Raw genomic sequence first — 19,259 nt, 5'->3', positions numbered from 1 at the left:
GATTGTGTAAAGGGCTTTATTTAAAGTTCATAGCTTAAAATTTGCTGAAGTTTTGGCTAGCTGTTTTAATGAATCGTTTAATTAAAATGCGGTAGTCTCTGATTATAAACTGTGGGTGGCATTGTCAGTGGCTGAGAATCTGGAATCTCTCTCCTGAAACCTAGGGAAAATGCACATCTTTTGCTTTAGCCTAATTTTTCCATGACATTTCCTCCCCTTGATGACAGCATACCTGAAGGGAATTGATCATTCTAAGTTAAAGAAAAAATTAAAACAGAGTGAGTCAGGAGTTGAATGGCCAGCCTCCTTCACCCTCAGCAAAATAATCACAGTTATTTGTCTTAATATTGAGACAGGTGGTAGCTGTAAAAACTTTGCAAAGGAATGTAGAACCTTATCAGTTTAACAAGAGCCACATTTGTAGCTGGACTTGGAGCCAAAAGAATTTTGTTCAAGCCCTAAATCTACCAGCTGATAAAAGGGGGACCTTGAAAAAGTCTTGAAGTCATAGTTGTCTGATCTTGTAAAATGACTCCTGGTCCGCCTGTTTACCTAGTGGACTGAACAGAAGGTGATTTGCAAGTGATTTTAGCACCATCTGAATATGTTGATGTTGTTATTGCTCATTAGATTTGTGAGTAAATTTTGTTGACTTTTCCAAGTTCAGTAGCAAAACTGATCAAAGTCTTTCTGGTATTTTGAGTACGGATTTAGTTTTTTCATAAGTATTAAGCCATAGAAATTAAGGAATGAAGTGAATGTGATCCAGGAACTGAAATTTTAAAAATTCTAAACTTTGTTTTTGCCTCTTTGGGAGCTTTGCTCCTAATAGAACACAAATTTATTGAGCACTGTTCCTGCCTGCCTCTTCCACACGAAAGAGTTCAAACCAGGAACCAGGCAGGGGAGCTGCCCTGGGCTCAGGAGACTTTCTGTGGAGGGATCCTTGTTCTCTCAGCTCTTTTTTTTTTATTTTTGGTGGGGGGTGGATGTCAGATCAAGAGAAGTATACATTCTGTGAACCTTGTAGCCCTTCTAGCAAATGACTTAATGCCCAAATAGGGTTTCAAACTTAACCCTATTATAACAATGCCAAGGACTTCTGTTCAATTTAGAAATTACTAGATAGTTTGAAGGGGGCTTCCCTGATGGCTCAGATGATAACAAATCTGCCTGCACTGTAGGAGACCCGAGTTCCATCCCTGGGTCAGGAAGACCCCTTGGAGAAGGGAATGGCAACCCACTCCAGTATTATTGCCTGGAGAATCCCATGGACAGAGGAGCCTGGTGGGCTACAGTCCATGGGGTTGCAAAGAGTCAGAAAGCTGAGTTGGCATCCCCCGTTGGCACACCAGCCCTTAGTGATAGAGGGCTCAGACTAACAGATGGGGATCCCCAGGCAGGACTGGCCCCTGGGGGTGCTAGTTTCCAGTTAACCCTGTGACCCCAAAGGGTACTTCTACTCCTGAAAGGATGAGGAAGTGCCCACTCTGTGACCTGGTGTATCACTGACCTCTCTCTTTAACTCTAGCGCTCATGTTTTCTTAGGGAAACCATTTACTCTTGGCTGTTCCTATCACATTTTCATCTTGAGGAAATTTGTGTCAGAGGAAACAGTGGAAACCTCACAAATAGAAGCCCGTCATTGCTGTCCTTTGCTTCACTGTTGTGATTATTCCTAAATAATAATTCTCTTGTATCTCTAAAGATTCTTTAATATATCAACTAATTACTGAATTTTTGTGTTAAGTATATCTGTTAAGGTTTCTGTTTATAGTAGATTTTCCATTGGTGGGGAAAATTTCATAAGAATTTTTTTAAAAACTTGGCGCACATGTTAATATCTATTATTAGATTGCAAGTTTTTGTCTGTGACTTAAGTGTGATTGCTACCTGACCTACAAAAGAGATCAAAATGGTTTTTAATGTCTCCGGCTTGTCTTAATGAAACTGTTGTGATTAATTTGATAGACGTGAAAAATGCCATGTTAAAATTGCAGTCAAGAAACTTGAACTTGACAGGCTTTTTTGGTGCCCTTATCTTACACAGGGCTTCCCTAGTAGCTCAGTTGGTAAAGATTCTGCCTGCAATGCAGGAGACCCAGGTTCAATCCCTGGGAAGGAAAGATCCCCTGGAGAAGGGAATGGCAACCTACTCCAGTACTCTTGCCTGGAGAATTCCATGGACAGAGGAGCCTGGAGGACTACATACAGCCCATGGAATCGCAAAGAGTTGGACACAGCTGTGCGTGTTATCTTACACAGGCACAGAACAATGTGTGCCTAAACACATTGGCCAAGATCAAGCCTTATCTTTTGAATTCCCTGACTCTGGTTATTTCCTCCTGACCTACATGCCCTTCGTAAAAGCAGCGCTCCAGAGGGTCGTAGTGATTCAGTGGTGCAGTGCCCTCTGGTGGGAGTTTTAGGAACTGTATGCCCCAGGGAGTGACGATTAGCAAGAGGGGAGATTGTTTATAACACTGACTTCTGTTTCTCAGGCTGTTGCATATTTCCATAATTTTATCACATGTGAAAGTGAAAGTCGCTTAGTCGTGTCCGACTCTTTGCAACCCCATGGACTATACAGTCCATGGAATTCTCCAGGCCAGAATACTGGAGTAGATAGCCGTTCCCTTCTCCAGGGGATCTTCCCAATCCAGGGATCAAACCCAGGTCTCCCACATTGCAGGCAGATTCTTTACCAGCCGAGCCACAAGGGAAGCCCTTATTACATGGGAAACCTTATTAAATAAGAAGTAAATGTTAAACAGGGCGTTTGGTCTCTGATGAGCTTTAAGGCTCCCTTCATGTTCATAAACCATGGGTACTAAGGGCTTCCCTGGGGGTGGGCAGCTGAGTCAGGGCAGTGTTATTATCCTTAAGGAACTGATTGTTTTGGTTGCTGAAAATGACACTTTTGATTGTCAGCATAGCACCAGGCCAGTCGAAACTGGTTTGGATGATTTGATTTTTTTTTTTTTAAGCATGCTTTGAGCAAGAATGATCCAGATTGATATATACTAGTCAAATTGCCCACAATTGCCTGATCTGCTTGCTGTTCAGTTAGATGTCATCTGCGTGTAATTTAAATTCTTTTTCTTTAGCAGTATGTTTGAGAAGTATAGTTCTCAGTTCTAAAGTTTTCCAAAGAGCTCAAAATTTACACAGCCTGAAAGAACCAGATGCACAGCTGCCACAGGCACCCCACCTGAAGTCATATTTTCAAAAGCATCAGATAACTCTCACCTTTAAAATGTATTTTGCCCTTAAAGGAGTACTTTTTTCTTTACATCTTCACCTCATGAAATTGAAGAGTAGGAGATTCTAAATTAACAGTGGCTGCATCTTCCATGGTCCCCAAATTGACTGTACCTCAGGGGTAGGAAAAAATGGGTGCTGTGGACTCCTGTCTTAATTCTGGCGCCTCACACAAGGTTGCCTCCTGAAGCATGGGCTTTTGCTGGTGAGATGAGTACATGCTGCTTGTTTCTCAGTGATTTTTATGGACTCTGCAGCACACCCTTTGATGCTCGATTTTGGGAGTGTGCTGAGCTGATGGAGGTTTCAGACCTGGAGTGGTGGTGGTGACTTTTTTATAAGGAAGAACATGGAATTCCGCTGTAGGAAGAAAGTAAGTTTTGTGCTGTACTTGATGATAGTATTAACATTTCTTGGTAAGACACTTTTCCTCTATAGGCTGGTCTCAAGGTGAAGGGGATGATGTTCCTTGGAAGAATTTTGAGCCCCTTTTTAATTGTTCTTGTCTTGTTGCCATTGTTTTTGTAGCATCCTCCAGGACAAATAGCGAGGAAATACAGCTCCTGCTCGACTATTTTCCTAGATGATAGCACAGTCAGTCAACCAAACCTCAAGTATACAATTAAATGGTGGGTATACGCATTTTTCCTTCACTGAATGTCTTGTCTGTTCCTTAACCTGCTAGCTAACTGTTCGGTTGTGGGGTCTGTAAGTGGTAGGATTGGGTAGAGGGAAGACATTGACACTCAGGGAGTCTTTTAAAAATGTGATTTGGGGAGTTAAAATTTGGAGGTGTTCAAAATATTTATGTATATTACCATTTACAAAAAAGACCACAATTTTCAATGACTTGAAATTGTGAGTTAAGCATAGTTTTATTTTTGTGCATGCTTTCTGCCTTCCCAGTTTGTATGAACTCCATCCCAGCCTAACTCTGCTTGAATTTTACCGTCAGAATGTGATGGGTCCCACTTTGACTTGGGGCTGCAGTAGAGAGCAGGCCTGGCACTGTGGAAGTGTGCTTGTCTGGAGCAAGGACAGCAGGCTTCTGACCTTGGCTCCCTCCCCAGCGGGGAGGATGGGAGTGAGGACCCTTTGCTTTGGGCTTCTGCTGTAGAGTGGGGTTTAAGGGAGGAAGGGGAGTCTTTGGATTAAAATCTTTCCCTTTGGGCTTCAGCTCCCTTATTTTAAAGTGGGAAGTGGGAGAGTTGGAACGCTGGTTTTCCCTGAAGTGTGCCCCCCAGCATTGTAGTAGGAAGCCTTGACTGAGGTTACAGAGACCCACTTGCTGGGGATCTGATCTAGGCTTAACTATGAAAAACCTGGGATATTTTGCCTCTGTACTAATTTAAGGAGAATCCATGTTTAACAGTTCTCTGTGCCATTGTGTGCAGTGAGTGTTTGCTCTCTAAATAAGATGCTTTCTGTTCCATTGGGCCAGGCCTTCAGGTCTAGAAACCCTTTCCTGCACATGCCCATATGTGACAGTGAGTTAGGCCTGCTAGGCAGTGGAGACTGGGATAGTCTTCTATGGACCGTGTCCCCTCCAGGGGAAAGGTGAGAGGTGGGCCCACCTGGAGAGTTGGCTGAGTTGCATGTCTCTAAGACCTAAATGGGAATGTAGCTTCTTCCTTTGTTCCATTGGTGATAGAGGGTATGGTGGTGACCAGTGGGCATCACCCCATGATGGACACTCACAGCTAGGGGACCATGTGTGCCCTCGCTCCACTGTTCTGCCCTTGGTCAAGCCACTTTGCCCTGGGAGCTTCATGCCAAGAACGAGAGGTACTGGGGAGTGGGAGCCTGGAGACCTGATAGCTAGCACCCACTCCAGCCCTGGAGCCCAGCCTCCCTGGGGTCTGAGACCTGCCTTCCGGGGCCAGTGGGTTTCCTGGGCCTCCGACTCTGTTGCTCAGCACTTCCTCTGGGGATGACTTGACACTGCCCCTGGTTGTGACACAGACACTCAGGGGCCCAGCAGGAAATCTGGGTGACAGTTGGATACTTCGGTATTGAGTCTGGGAGGTGCCAGCTCCAAAGTCATGTGTGTGGTTTGTGCATCAGCGGTTTTAGCCATACTGCACTTGCAAGGCCCCCACAGGGGCTTAAGGGCCCCACGAGGTGTGTCTGGCCCCACACATCTAGGATCTGGATTGTCAGCTCCTCCAGGAGGGTTTCATGGGTAGCCAAGGCTGAGGACCCTAGACGTCTGTGGACCTCTGCCTTCCAATTCTCTTGAAGGTGTCACCTGTGGTTAATAAACCAAGAGGAAGAGCAGAGTCTCCCATGCAAAGGGTGGAACGTCCAACCTGACACCCTCAGTCTCATCAGGTCATGACTTGTATCTGCAAAAAAATAAAAACTTAACCTGTCTTAAGAACTACCACAGATGCTGGACTCTTCTAGAAAACATCACATCGACTTGGTCTCTCCTCGTTGTAGACACTGACGACTGGTATATGGTATCAGTTTGTCTCATTACTGTGATGTTGTGATGTTGATTATGTGCCTAAAGTGGTCACCAGAGAGCACCAGGTAGAGTTCCCTGTGCTGTACACTCTTAGCACCCTCTTACTGAGATGCCCATAGTTCCCTGTTGGTGGGTTTTCTTCTTGTTGAAACAAGCAATGAAACTACTCAAGGACTCTGATGAAGAGGGACATGAAGAGGTCAAGCCCTGAGCCTCTAGAGTGGGAGCACTGACTCTAAGACCCTCGACTACCAGAGAACTAACCCTAGGGAGTACCAAATAGTGAGAACTAACACAAAGGAAACCACTTGAATACAAGATCCAGCATCATGCACCAACAGTAGCACCCTTTGCAGGATGCCCCATCTAAACAACAAACAAAACAAAAATACAAACTCAATGATCAGCAGACGGGATTATCACCTCACTCAGCCTTGCCCATCAGGGGAAAAACAAATAAAAAACTCACCACAAATCTCACCCTATACCAAGCTTACACAAACCACTGGACCAGCCTTAGGAGGGCAGAAACCAAAAGGAAGAAAGAATTCAACCTTGAAGCCAGGGAAAATGAGACCTCAAACACATTAAGTTTAAAAAAAAAATAATGAAAAGGCAGAGAAATACTACACAAATGAAGGACCAAATTAGAAACACAGAAGTCCAAATAAATGAAGAGGAAATAGGCAAACTACCTGAAAAAGAATTCAGAATAATGATAGTAAAGATGATCAAAAACCTTGAAATCAAAATGGGCAAAATGCAAGAATCAATTAACAAAGACCTCGAAGAATTAAAGAATAAACATACAAAGACAACACAATTACTGAAATTAAAAATACTCTGGAAGGAATCTGAAGCAGAACAAATCAGTGAGCTGGAAGATAAAATGGTGGAAATAACTTCAGGAGAGCAGAATAAAGTAAAAAGAATGAAAAGAACTGAGGATAGTCTCAGAGACCTCTGGGACAGTATCAAATGCACAAACATTCGAATTATAGGGGTCCCAGAAGAAGAAGAGAAAAAGAAAGGCTATGAGAAAAATTTTGAAGAGATTATAGTTGAAATTTCCCCAACATGGAAAAGGAAATCGTCAAATCAAGTCCAAGAGGCACAGAGAGTCCCATACAGGATAAACCCAAGGAGAAACATGCTAAGACACATACTAATCAAACTAACAAAGACTAAACACAAAGAAAGAATATTAAAAGCAGCAAGGGAAAAGCAGCAAGTAACATACAAGGGAAACACCATACATTTAACAGCCGATCTTTCAGCAGAAACTCTGCAGGCCAGAAGGGAATGGCAGGATATATTTAAAGTACTGAAAGGGAAAAATCTACAACCAAGATTACTGTACCTGGTAAGGATCTCATTCAGAAATGATGGAGAAATAAAAAGCTTTTTAGACAAGCAAAAGTTAAGAGAATTCAGTACCATGAAACCAGCTTTACAACAAATGTTAAAGGGACTTATATAGTCTAGAAATGCAAGAGAAGGAAGAAGATCTTCAAAATCAACCCCAAACAATTAAGAAAATGGCGATAGGAACATATATATCAATAATTACTTTAAATGTAAATGGATTAAATGCTCCAACAAAAAGACACAGACTGGCTGAATGTATACAAAACAAGACCCATATATATGCTGTCTACAAGAAACCCACTTCAGACCTCAAGATACATATAGACTGAAAGTGAGAAGATGGCAAAATATATTCCATGCAAACAGGAAGCAAAAGAAAGCTGGAGTAGCAATCCTCATATCAGACAAAATAGACCTTGAAATAAAGAATATCACAAGAGATAAGGAAGGACGCTACATAATGATCAGGGGATCAATCCAAGAGGACGACATAACAATTGTAAATATCTATGCACCCAACATAGGAGCACCTCAATACATAAGACACTAATAGACATAAAAGGAGAAATTGACAGTAACACAATAATAATAGGAGACCCCACTCACACCATTGGACAGATATCAAAACAGAAAACTAATAAGGAAACACAAGTCTTAAATGATAACATTAGATGAGATGGATCTCATTGATATCTTCAGGACATTCCATCTAAATGCAGAAGAATATACCTTCTCAAGTGCACATGGAACATTCTCCAGGATAGACCACATCTTGGTCACAAGTCAAACCTCAGTAAATTTAAGAAAATTGAAATTGTATCAAGCATCTTCTCTGACCACAATGCTATGAGACTGCTGCTGCTGCTGCTGCTAAGTCACTTCAGTCGTGTCCGACTCTGTGTGACCCCATAGACGGCAGCCCACCAGGCTCCCCCATCACTGGGATTCTCCAGGCAAGAACACTGGAGTGGATTGCCATTTCCTTCTCCAATGCATGAAAGTGAAAAGTGAAAGTGAAGTCACTCAGTCGTGCCCGACTCTTAGCGACCCCATGGACTGCAGCCTTCCAGGCTCCTTCGTCCATGGGATTTTCCAGGCAAGAGTACTGGAGTGGGGTGCCATTGCCTTCTCCAGATAGCAATTATAAGAAAAAAAGTGTAAGAAACACAAACACATGGAGATTAAACACTATGTTTCTAAATAACCAACAGGTTCCTGAAGAAATCAAAAGGAAAATTAAAAAATTTCTAGAAACAAATAACAATGAAAACATGACAACTCAAAACCTGTGGGATGTAGCAAAAGCAGTCCTAAGAGGGAAGTTTATAGCAACACAACCCTACCTCAAGACACAAACATCAAATAGACAGCCTAACTTTACACCCAAAACAACTGGAAAAAGGACAGAACACCCCCAAAATTAGTAGAAGGAGAGCAGTCATAAAGATCTGAGCAGAAATAAATGAAAAAGAAATGAAAGAAACAATAGTAACGATTAATAAAACTAAAAGCTGCTTCTTTAGGAAGATAAACTTGACAGACCTTTAGCCAGACTCATCAAGAAAAAAAGGAGAATCGAATCAACAAAATTAGAAATGAAAAAGAGATTACAACAGACAATGCAGAAATACAAAGGATTATAAGATAAGAGACTATTATGAACAACTGTGAGAGTCCCTTGGACTGCAAGCTGATCCAACCAGTCCATTCTGAAGGAGATCAACCCTGGGATTTCTTTGGAAGGAATGATGCTAAAGCTGAAACTCCAGTACTTTGGCCACCTCATGTGAAGAGTTGGCTCATTGGAAAAGACTTTGATGCTGGGAGAGATTGGGGGCAGGAGAAGAAGGGGATGACCAAGGATTAGATGGCTGGATGGCATCACTGACTGGATGAACACAAGTCTGAATGAACTCCAGGAGTTGGTGATGGACAGGGAGGCCTGGCGTGCTGCGATTCATGGGGTCACAGAGTCAGACACGACTGAGCGACTGAATTGAACTGAACTGATATGGCAATAAAATGGATAACCTAGAAGAAATGGACAGATTCTTAAAAAAGTTTAATCTTCCCGGAAGAAATAGAAATTATGAACAATCCAATTATAAGCACTGAAATTGAACCTGTGATCAAAAATCTCCCCAAAAACAAAAGCCTAGGACCAGATGGCTTCACAGGAGAGTTCTGTTAAACATTTAGAGAAGAGCTAATGCCTATCCTTCTAAAATTCTTTCAAAAAATTACAAAGGAAGGAACACTTCCAAACTTATTCTACGAGGCCACCATCACCCTGATACCAAAACCAGACAAAGTCAACACAAAAAAGAAAACCTTATTGCCAAATTCAGACTTAAACTGAAGAAAGTGGGGAAAACCACTAGACCATTCAGGTATGACCTAAATCAAATCCCTTACGATTATACAGTGGAAGTGACAAATAGATTCAAGGGATTAGATCTGATTGAGTGCCTGAAGAACTATGGACAGAGGTTCATGATATTGTACAGGAGGCAGTGATCAAGACCACCCCCATGGAAAAGAAATGTGGAAAGGCAAAATGGTTGTCTGAGGAGGCCTTACAAATAGCTGTGAAAAGAAGAGAAGCTAAAGGCAAAGGAGAAAAGGAATGCAGAGTTCCAAGGAATAGCAAGGAGAGATAATAAAGCCTTCCTCAGTGATCAATGCAGGGAAATAGAGGAAAACAGTAGAATGGGAAAGACTGGAGATCTCTTCAAGACAATTAGGGATACCAAGGGAACTTTTCATGCAAATGACAAAAGGACACAATGGTGTGGACTTAACAGAAGCAGAAGATATTAAGAGGAGGTGGCAAGAACACACAGAAGAACTATACGAAAAAGATCTTCAAGACCCAGATAATCGAGATGGTGTGATGACTCACCTAGAGCCAGACATCCTGGAATGTGAAGTCAAGTGGGCCTTAGAAAGCATCACTATGAACAAAGCTAGTGGAGGTGATGAAATTCCAGTTGAGCTACTTCAAATCCTGGAAGATGATGCTGTGAACGTGCTGCACTCAATATGCCAGCAAATTTGGAAACCTCAGCCGTGGCCACAGGACTGGAAAAGGTCAGTTTTCATTCCAATCCCGAAGAAAGACAATGCCAAAGAATGGTCAAACTACCGCACAGTTGCACTCATCTCACACACTAGTATAGTAATGCTCAAAATTCTCCAAGCCAGGCTTCAACAGTATGTGAACCAAGAACTTCCAGATGTTTAAGCTGGATTTAGGAAAGACAGGAACTAGAGATCAAATTGCCAACATCTATTGGATCACGGAAAAAGCGAGAGAGTTCCAGAAAAACATCTATTTCTGCTCTATTGACTATGCCAAAGCCTTTGACTGTGTGGATCACAACAAACTGGAAAATTCTGAAAGAGATGGGAATACCAGACCACCTGACCTGCCTCTTGAGAAATCTGTATGCAGGTCAGGAAGCAACAGTTAGAACTGGACATGGAACAACAGATTGGTTCCAAATGGGAAAAGGAGTACGTCAAGGTGGAATATTGTCACCTTGCTTATTTAACTTCTGTGCAGAGCACATCAGGAGAAACGCTGGGCTGGAGGAAGCACAAGCTGGAATCAAGATTGCCAGGAGAAATATCAATAACCTCAGATGTGCAGATGACACCACCCTTACCACAGAAAGCGAAGAAGAACTAAAGAGCCTCTTGATGAAAGTGAAAGAGGAGTGAAAGAGTTGGCTTAAAGCTCAACGTTCAGAAAACGAAGATCATGGCATCCAGTCCCATGACTTAATGGTAAATAGTTGGGGAAACAATGAAACAGTGGCAGGGTTTATTTTTTGAGCTCCAAAATCACTGCAGATGGTGACTGCAGCCATGAAATTAAGATGCTTACTCCTTGGTAGGAAAGTTATAACCAACCTATACAGCATATTAAAAAGCCAAGACATTACTTTGCCAACAAAGGTTTGTCTAGTCAAGGCTATGGTTTTTCCAGTAGTCACATGAATGTGAGAGTTGGACTATAAAGAAAGCTGAGCGCCAAAGAATTGATGCTTTTGAAGTGTGGTGTTGGAGAAGACTCTTGAGAGTCCCTTGGACTGCAAGGAGATCCAACCAATCCATCCTAAAGGAAATCAATCAGTCCTGAATATTCATTGGAAGGACTGATGTTGAAGCTGAAGTTCCAATACTTTGGCCACCTGATGTGAAGAACTGCCTCATTTGAAAGACCCTGATGCTGGGAAAGATTGAGGGCAGGAGGAGAAGGGGACGACAGAAGATGAGATGGTTGGATGGCATCACCGACTCAATGGACATGAGTTTGAGTAAACTCCAGGAGTTGGTGATGGACAGGGAGGCCTGGCATGCTGCAGTCCATGGGGTCACAAAGAGTCGGACACAACTCAGCAACTGAACTGAACTGAAGAAGACAAAGGAACTGTACACAAAAAATTATAAGACACTAATGAAAAAAACAAAGATGACAAACAGATGGCGAGATATTCCATGTTCCTGGGTAGGAAGAATCAATACTGTGAAAATGACTGTACTACCAAACGCAGTCTACATATTCACTCTGATCCCTATCAAATTACCAATGACATTTTTCACACAACTAGAACAAAAGATTTCATAATTAATATGGAAACACAAAAAACCCCGATAGCCAAAGTAGTCTTGAGAAAGAAGAATGGAGCTGGAGGACTCAACCTTCCTGACTTCAGATTATACTACAAAGCTTCAGTCATCAAGACAGTATGGTACCGGCACAAAAACAGAAATATACACCAGTGGAACAAGATACAAAGTCCAGAAATAAACCCGTGCACCTATGGGTACCTTATTTTTCGCTAAGGAGGTGAGAATATACAATGGGCCAAAGACAGCCTCTTCAATAAATGGTGCTGGGGAAACTGGAGATCTACATGTAAAAGAATGAAATTAGAACACTTCCTAACACCATACACAAAGATAAACTCCAAATGGATTAAAGACCTAAATACAAGACCAGAACTATAAAAACCCTTAGATGAAAACATAGGCAGAACACTTGATGACATAAAGCAAGATCCTGTGTGACCCACCTAGCATAATGGAAATAAAAACAAAAGTAAACAAGTGGGACCTGACTAAACTTAAAAGCTTTTGCACAGCAAAGGAAACACTAAGCAAGCTGAAAAGACAACCCTCAGAATGCTGTCTGGAGAAAATAATAGCAAATGAAACAACTGACAGAAGATTACTTTCTGAAATATATAAGCAGCTCATACAACTCAATACCAGAAAAACAAACAATCCAATCAAAAAGTGGGAAAAAGACCTAAACGGACATTTCTCCAAAGAAGACATAGATGGCTAACAAACATGAAAAGATACTCAACATCGCTCTTTACTAGAGAATTGCAAATCAAAACTGCAATGAGATGTCACCTTACACCAGTCAGAATGGCCATCATTAAAAAAGTCTACAAACAGTAAATGCTGGAGAAGGGTGTGGAGAAAAAGGAGCCTCTTGCACTTTTGGTGGGAATGTAAATTGATTCAGCCACCATGGAAGACGGTATGGAGATTCCTTAAAAAACTAGAAATAAAACCACCATACGACCCAGGCATATACCCTCAGGAAACCAAAATTTAAAGACACACGTGTCCCATTATTCATTGCAACACTGTTTACAATAGCTAGAACATGGAAGCAACCTAGGTGTTCATCGGCAGATGGATGGATAAAGAAGGTGTGGTACAGACAGACAACGGAGTATTACTCAGCTATAAAAAGGTGCCTTTGAGTCAGTTCTCATGAGCTGGATGAACCTAGAACCTATTGAACAGAGTGAAGTAAGTCAGATAAATATCGTATTCAACGCACATATACAGAATCTAGAAAAATGGTACTGAAGAATTTATTTACGGGGCAGCAGTGGAGAAATAGACATAAGACTTATGGACATGGGGAGAGGGGAAGAGAGGGTGAGATGTTTGGAAAGAGTAACGTGGAAACTTATATCACCATATATAAAATAGATAGCCAATGGGAATTTGCTGTGTGGCTTAGGAAACTCTGTCTAATAGGGGCTCTGTATCAACCTAGAGGGGTGGGATGGGAAGGGAGATGGGAGGGAGGTTCAAAAGGTAGGGGATATGTATATACCTATCAGCTGTGGCTCAGACAGTAAAGCGTCTGTCTACAATATGGGAGACCCGGGTTCAAGCCCAGGGTTGGGAAGATCCCCTGGAGAAGGAAACGGCAATCCACTCCAGTACTATTGCCTGGAAAATCCCATGGACAGAGAAGCCTGGTAGGCTACAGTCTATGGGGTCGTATGGCTGATTAATGTTGAGGTTTGACAGAAAGCAGGAAAATTCTGTAAAGCAATTATCCTTCAATAAAAAAAAATGTTAAAAAAAAAAAGAAAGAGGAAGAGAAGCTGGAAAGCTACGGCAGTGGTAAGGCTTTAGTGTCCAGGGGAAGAGTCCAGTGTGGACGCTGTGGCTTCCCTGGACACCACCCAGATTTGAGATGCCTTCAGGCAATAGCTTATTTGGTTTAAAATGTGCTCTGTTTTTAAAAATGTCCATTTTGGATCTGAGAGCTTGGCAGGGTGGACCCTAACTGTAGACATACCATCAGAATCCTTCCCTATAAATCCGGTAAGTCACACATGACTTGGTGATGGTCATTTTGAGGTGTTAGCTGGCCTGGAAGACTTCAGCCAGGGCCTTTGCCCGCACAAGGGGAATGCATGTCTTGAAGGGCAGGGTGTGCAAGGTCTGAATGCCCTCCTGTTCTGAAATCCTGCCACCTGCTAAGGACCCTGTGGCCTCCTCCCCCAAGATGTTAAAATTGATACAAACTCACTAATCAGTCATTCAGCTTCCTGTGGGCAGAGCAGGGCATTCATAGGCTGAACTCACCTTATGTTAACCACTTTTGACCTTTGAGAAAAGCTCTAGGTTCTAACAACTGCTTTGTAAGCTAATTTTAGAAGAAAACCTTCTGGGGAGTTCCCTGGTGGCCTAGTGGTCAGGATTCTGGGCTTTTCATGGCTGTGGCCCAGGTTCAATCCCTGGTCGGTACAGCCAGAAAAAAGAGTTAAGTTACAAAAAGACCCAAATAGAAATCCAGGAACTGAAAGGTACTGTGAAATAAAATTCATATATATATACATATATATATATATATTTTTATTTTATTTATTTATTATTTTTTTAAGAAAACTCTTTTGTAAATTGGGGATTGCCCAAAGAGCAAACATATTTGCACATTCTGGTTAGGGAATGGGTGGAGAGTTGAAAGGTCAAAGAGAAGCAGACGTGTGACAGGTTTCCACACGACTCTGTTCATTTTTTCACAGGCATGATATCTTCCCTGAGAACTTGATTTTCCCCATCTTTCCCCTGAATGCTGATATCTGTGGCACGAATTCAGTTTGCCATCTACCACAGTGCCCCTGTAACCACCCCAGGCCTCCAGTTGTGTACAAGCATGGGGCTGGTGCTCAGAGGATGGGTGCAGGTGGTGAGGAGCTGTTTGCAGCTGCCCACACCATCCATGGCCCCTGGCCTCAGGGTCAGAGCAGCTTCGTAGACCTTCCAGAACCCTGCACCTCTGATCTAGCTCTAGGTCAGAAGTGAGGCAAGGGTGGTGCTAGCTGTCAGAAATGGGGTTTGTTTTCCTGGGCAAGAAAATAACATCTTTTCCTTCCAGGCTCCCCTTTCCACCGGTTCTGCAACTAAGGCGGTTGCTCTAGCCCTCTGGTCGGCCTGTCCTGGGAGACCTCGCCAGTTCTGAGGACGTGGCTGACTGGCCAGGCCTCCCAAGCTGGCCATTGGGAGTGAAGCCTGGGATTGATTCCGTTTCCAGCTGGCCAGGCTTTGTCCCCAAGAGTCGCTTGCTTCTTTCACGGTGAACTGGCCGGTGGAGCTGGACCACACGTGCATCCTCAGCTTGGTTTTCTCACTTTCGGGGTTTGACCTTGAGTGGACATTGGCCTTCTGAGCATCCCTGTGTTTCGCGGGGGTGTGAGTCATGATAACGTCCGGCCTGGCTTTCGGCTCTGGAGATATGGGAGATAGTAGTAACCTGGGGCCCTGAGACTTTCCCTCCACAGAGGCTGGAAGACCTCCAGAGGTGGTGATTATTCATAGGGCAACAACAGCAGTAATAATAGTAACTTGCATTTGAGAACTTTATATTTGAGGTCATGCTTTTATTTACTTCATTTGATTGTAATAACTACTCTGTGATGCAGGTTGAAGTGTCCGAATGTTATAGATGAGGAAGTGAGGGCTCTGAGGGGTGGATGAACTCTAACTCATGAAGGAGCCAGGTTTTGACCCTAGCTGGTCTGACTTTAGTCCAGTGATGTTTTTCCTATGACATGTTCCCTCACAGGGAAAGCAGGGACCATACTTTTTCCTCAACCAATTAAAGCAATTAAAGTAATCGCTTTACCAAACCCATCATATGAAACATTCAATTTAATCATCACAGCATGACTTTTAAATGAATAAAACAGTATCTCTTCCTTTTTTCCAGAGGCCGGCATTATAGAATGAAAGGGCACAAAACCATTATATGAGTCAGAAATCCTGACATCTGATATCTTTACATGAATTTTCTCATTTATAAAATAGAATCGGTAACATTTATTATTTCTCATGGCAGGGCTTTTTTAGGTGCATGTATGTGAAGGTACTTGGAAAACTGTACCATTATTTTTTAAACTTTTGAAGTCCCTTCACCCCAATTACAATTCCTTCATCAGCTTAGATGCTTTTCAGGATGTTAGGAGAACGAATATATTACACTTGCTCGGGAATACTTTTCACGCTTGTCTAAAATCTCTTGAATTCATAGATGTGGAAAGAGAGGTTTGGGAGAACGTGCTCTCTTTCGGCAGAGTGAATGAGCTGTTGTGTCAGGTCGTGGGTGAACGTCGGGCCCGCTTGGAGTCCAGCGTGCATGCCCGGGCTCTAGGTGGGCACCGCCAAGTGAGGGGAGGTGTCTGGGGCTCAGTCTGCTCGCTCCATGTTGGGGCCCTGGGTGGCAGTTCCTGGGCTCAGAGACCAGAGCACAATCTGATGCAGCCAGTTAGCTATGTTCTTAGAAGCTTAAAAAAAAAAAAAAATTGGCCTCCTCAGTAAATTTTAAAATTGTGGAAGGATCTAGACAGGTTACAAAGGAGGAAGTAATAAAAAGATTGAACAGTTCAACCTGAATAACCCTGCCCACTTGATAGGTGATCAAAGAAACTCAGGTTGAAAGCAGTTACCCTTTGTACCCTATCCAGCTGGAGAACATTTTTTCAAAACATTCAAGGTGAGCGTTGGTGAAGGTGAAGTGAGACAGACACTGGTGAGGAGGTGTACACTGGTACAGCTTTTCTGCAAAGATTTTGGGAGGTATGTTTGGGGGAGCCTTATGATTATTAATGACCTTAGAGCTCCTGTTTCCAATTACAGGATGTTTTCTTGTGGAAATAATAATAAGAGTTGTAGGTCACAAAATGTTTATTTGTGGGAATATTATGGTGTTAATCATAATTGCAAAATACTATAAACAACTTAAATGTTCAAGAATAGAGAAATGGTTAATAAATTATTCAGTAGTATGGTGGAATATGGAATATAGTCGGCCATTTAAAGTTGTATTTTTGAGTAACGTTTTAATGGTAAGAAACATGTTAATGAGGGTGAAAGTGGGATGCCAGCCTGCTTCCTTACACACATAATTTATAGGTAACTAGGAATAGATGTCTTTGTATCTCAAGCTGGTAGTAATCATCTTTGGGCAGAGGAATTATTTTCTGTATACTTTATTTTCCAAAAATTTCTACAATATGAATATATCTCATTTTGTAATCAGAGAAACAGTACTTGAAAATTCAGGGGATGGGAATATCTTCATTAAATTCTTTTAAAATGTAAAATGAAACTTTAAAGTATTAAAGTATAAGGTATTACAAATAAGAGGTAAGTACCATTTCAGCAGATGAATGAATAAGTTAGGCAGATTGTCAAGAGGTTATTTATTTTAAGAGAAAAAATGTTAAACCACTGTGGGTAATATTCACGTTTTTCTGGCAGTTATAAGGAAACCACTGATTGTCTAAAATAGCAGGTGCTAAAAAATAAAATAAAATAAAATAGCAGGTGCTGAATTGGGAGACCTCTAGAGGAGTTTAATTTCATCACTTAATTTTTACATAATGACTATATTATAAAGTGAGGAAAGCTTAAAATTTCAGATAGAGAAATTTATTTCTGAATATCACAAAGTTTTGGTGTTTCTAGAAAAGATTTAATAACTGCTGGGTATAAATACCTGATTGATTTACTTCAAAGAGTGCATATTCTTAATCAGCATTCTGAATTAAATGGGGGCTGTTCACATGGATCGTTTTACTTAAGTTTTAGACAGTTATGACCAGACTGATGCCAGGGAAACTATAGCATCTTGAATATGCTTCTGAAACACTGAACTGCTGCATTTTATTTTACAGTGTAGCTCTCGCAATATATTACCACATCAAAAACAGGTATGTGGATTTTGTTTAATTTTGTGCTGAAAACATCACATTTTATCAGCAATTACATTTTTCCTATTGTGTTCCAGTTGCCTCAGCCTTTGAGTTTTGTATTCTTATCTCACTTTCATAGAATCTGTAAAGGTAACAGTTTACCCACACCTCCCAGAGAAGTACTGAATTGCTTCTGAGTCAGAGGAAACCAAATGAAGTCAGCAAAAGAGAACAGAGTTTCTTGACAGTATTCAGCCTCCTCTTGACTTTATTTTCTGTGTCATTCACTTAAACATTCAGTCTTTTATAAAATATTTCAACAAGTTTCTGCGCACAGCTTTCACATGAAAACGAAGTTTATAGTTTCAATTCAGTAGAAACAGTTTTGTTGTAAAGTTAGTCATAAACTCTTTTAAGGTGGTAGAAATCCTCTCTGATGGGAGTCTGGAGATAGTTCAGTTAATTTTAGAAGTGAATTGAAACACGGAATCATGGAAAAATCATATAACAAGTTAGCCGTTCTGCCAAGCTCTCTTTAGTCTTTTTGCAGATAGTAAGTCATAGAGCAGAAACTGTAGTGTGTGCCACGGGGGTGCACAGCAGACAGATCTGCAGCTTTTGATAATCGGGAGCCTAACTGACGTTGGAACGTTACGTGCTGTTACTAAGCAGCGGTTTCCAAAGAAAATTTTTTATTTTCACTCAAATGACATAAGTCAGGTGGAAGCAGAGCCGTCACTAGCGGGGTGTGGCCCCCCCAGAGCCCAGCGCCCCTTCTGCCTGTGTTCACAGAGAAAGCCACCCCTTTAAATGGGTCTGTGCAGGTACCGGCTTGGTAACAGCCAGGTACACTTTTCTGCATGCCCCTGTTGTTTTTCAGAATGGAGTTGTGGGGCTTCCCTGATGGGTCAGTGGTAAAGAATCCGCCTGCCAGTGCAGGAGACAAGTTTGATCCCTGATTCAGGACGATTTCGCATGCTGCAGAGTGGCTAAGCCCTCGCACCACAACTACTGAGCCTGTGTGCGGGAGCCCGGGAGCCACCACCACTGAGCACACGTGCCGTGACTGCTGAAGGCCGTGTGCCTAGAGCCCATGCTCTGCAACGAGAAGCCTGCACAGCACCTAGAGAAAAGCCCGCGCGGCAGCGAAGGCCCAGAGCAGCCAAAGATAAATACATTCATAAAATCCTTTTAAAAATACAGTCATGAAGCCCCTCAGTAGTGAAGTGGTTAAGCTGCATGCTGTGAGAATTTCAGACTAATCTCTAGGACACACTGCGTGTTCATTCTTAAAACCTCAGACTTCTTTTGTGTTGACCACAACGTAGTTGTGGTTTAAACAGATCCATCAAACTTTGCTCAGAAACAAGATGTTAAAGAAATTCAGATTTGCTGCATTTGAAAACTCAAGAAATGGAAGTCTTTGATTTTTACTTTACTAAATGAGGGTTCATAACCTTTATTTTATGGACTATTCAAAAGTGATTAAGTATTGTCCCCCCAAAAATGATAATTCATGAATAATCAGTAGCATCTCTTAACAGTACTGCCTCTGTTTCTTGAAATAACAGTTGAATCAGAATATATTTTGTTTTCATTTTGACTGGCACTCTGTTACAGAAGGGAAGCTCCATTTTCTG

General features: G+C 41.9%; 1 protein-coding gene across 1 annotated transcript in view; it reads left to right on the top strand.

Annotated features, from left to right (window-relative positions):
- The window catches only part of CCNY (cyclin Y), a 109,440-nt gene that overhangs the window by 78,377 nt on the left and 11,804 nt on the right, over positions 1–19,259 (top strand). Inside the window, exons 4-5 of the mRNA XM_018057043.1 lie at positions 3,790–3,890; positions 17,602–17,637. Coding sequence (XP_017912532.1) covers positions 3,790–3,890; positions 17,602–17,637 — 137 coding nt within the window. The remainder of the gene's footprint in view (positions 1–3,789; positions 3,891–17,601; positions 17,638–19,259) is intronic.

The sequence above is a fragment of the Capra hircus genome, chromosome 13 (genome assembly GCF_001704415.2).
Source record: "Capra hircus breed San Clemente chromosome 13, ASM170441v1, whole genome shotgun sequence".
Classification (NCBI taxonomy): Eukaryota; Metazoa; Chordata; class Mammalia; order Artiodactyla; family Bovidae; genus Capra; species Capra hircus.
This window is presented reverse-complemented; position numbering and strand designations above follow the sequence as displayed.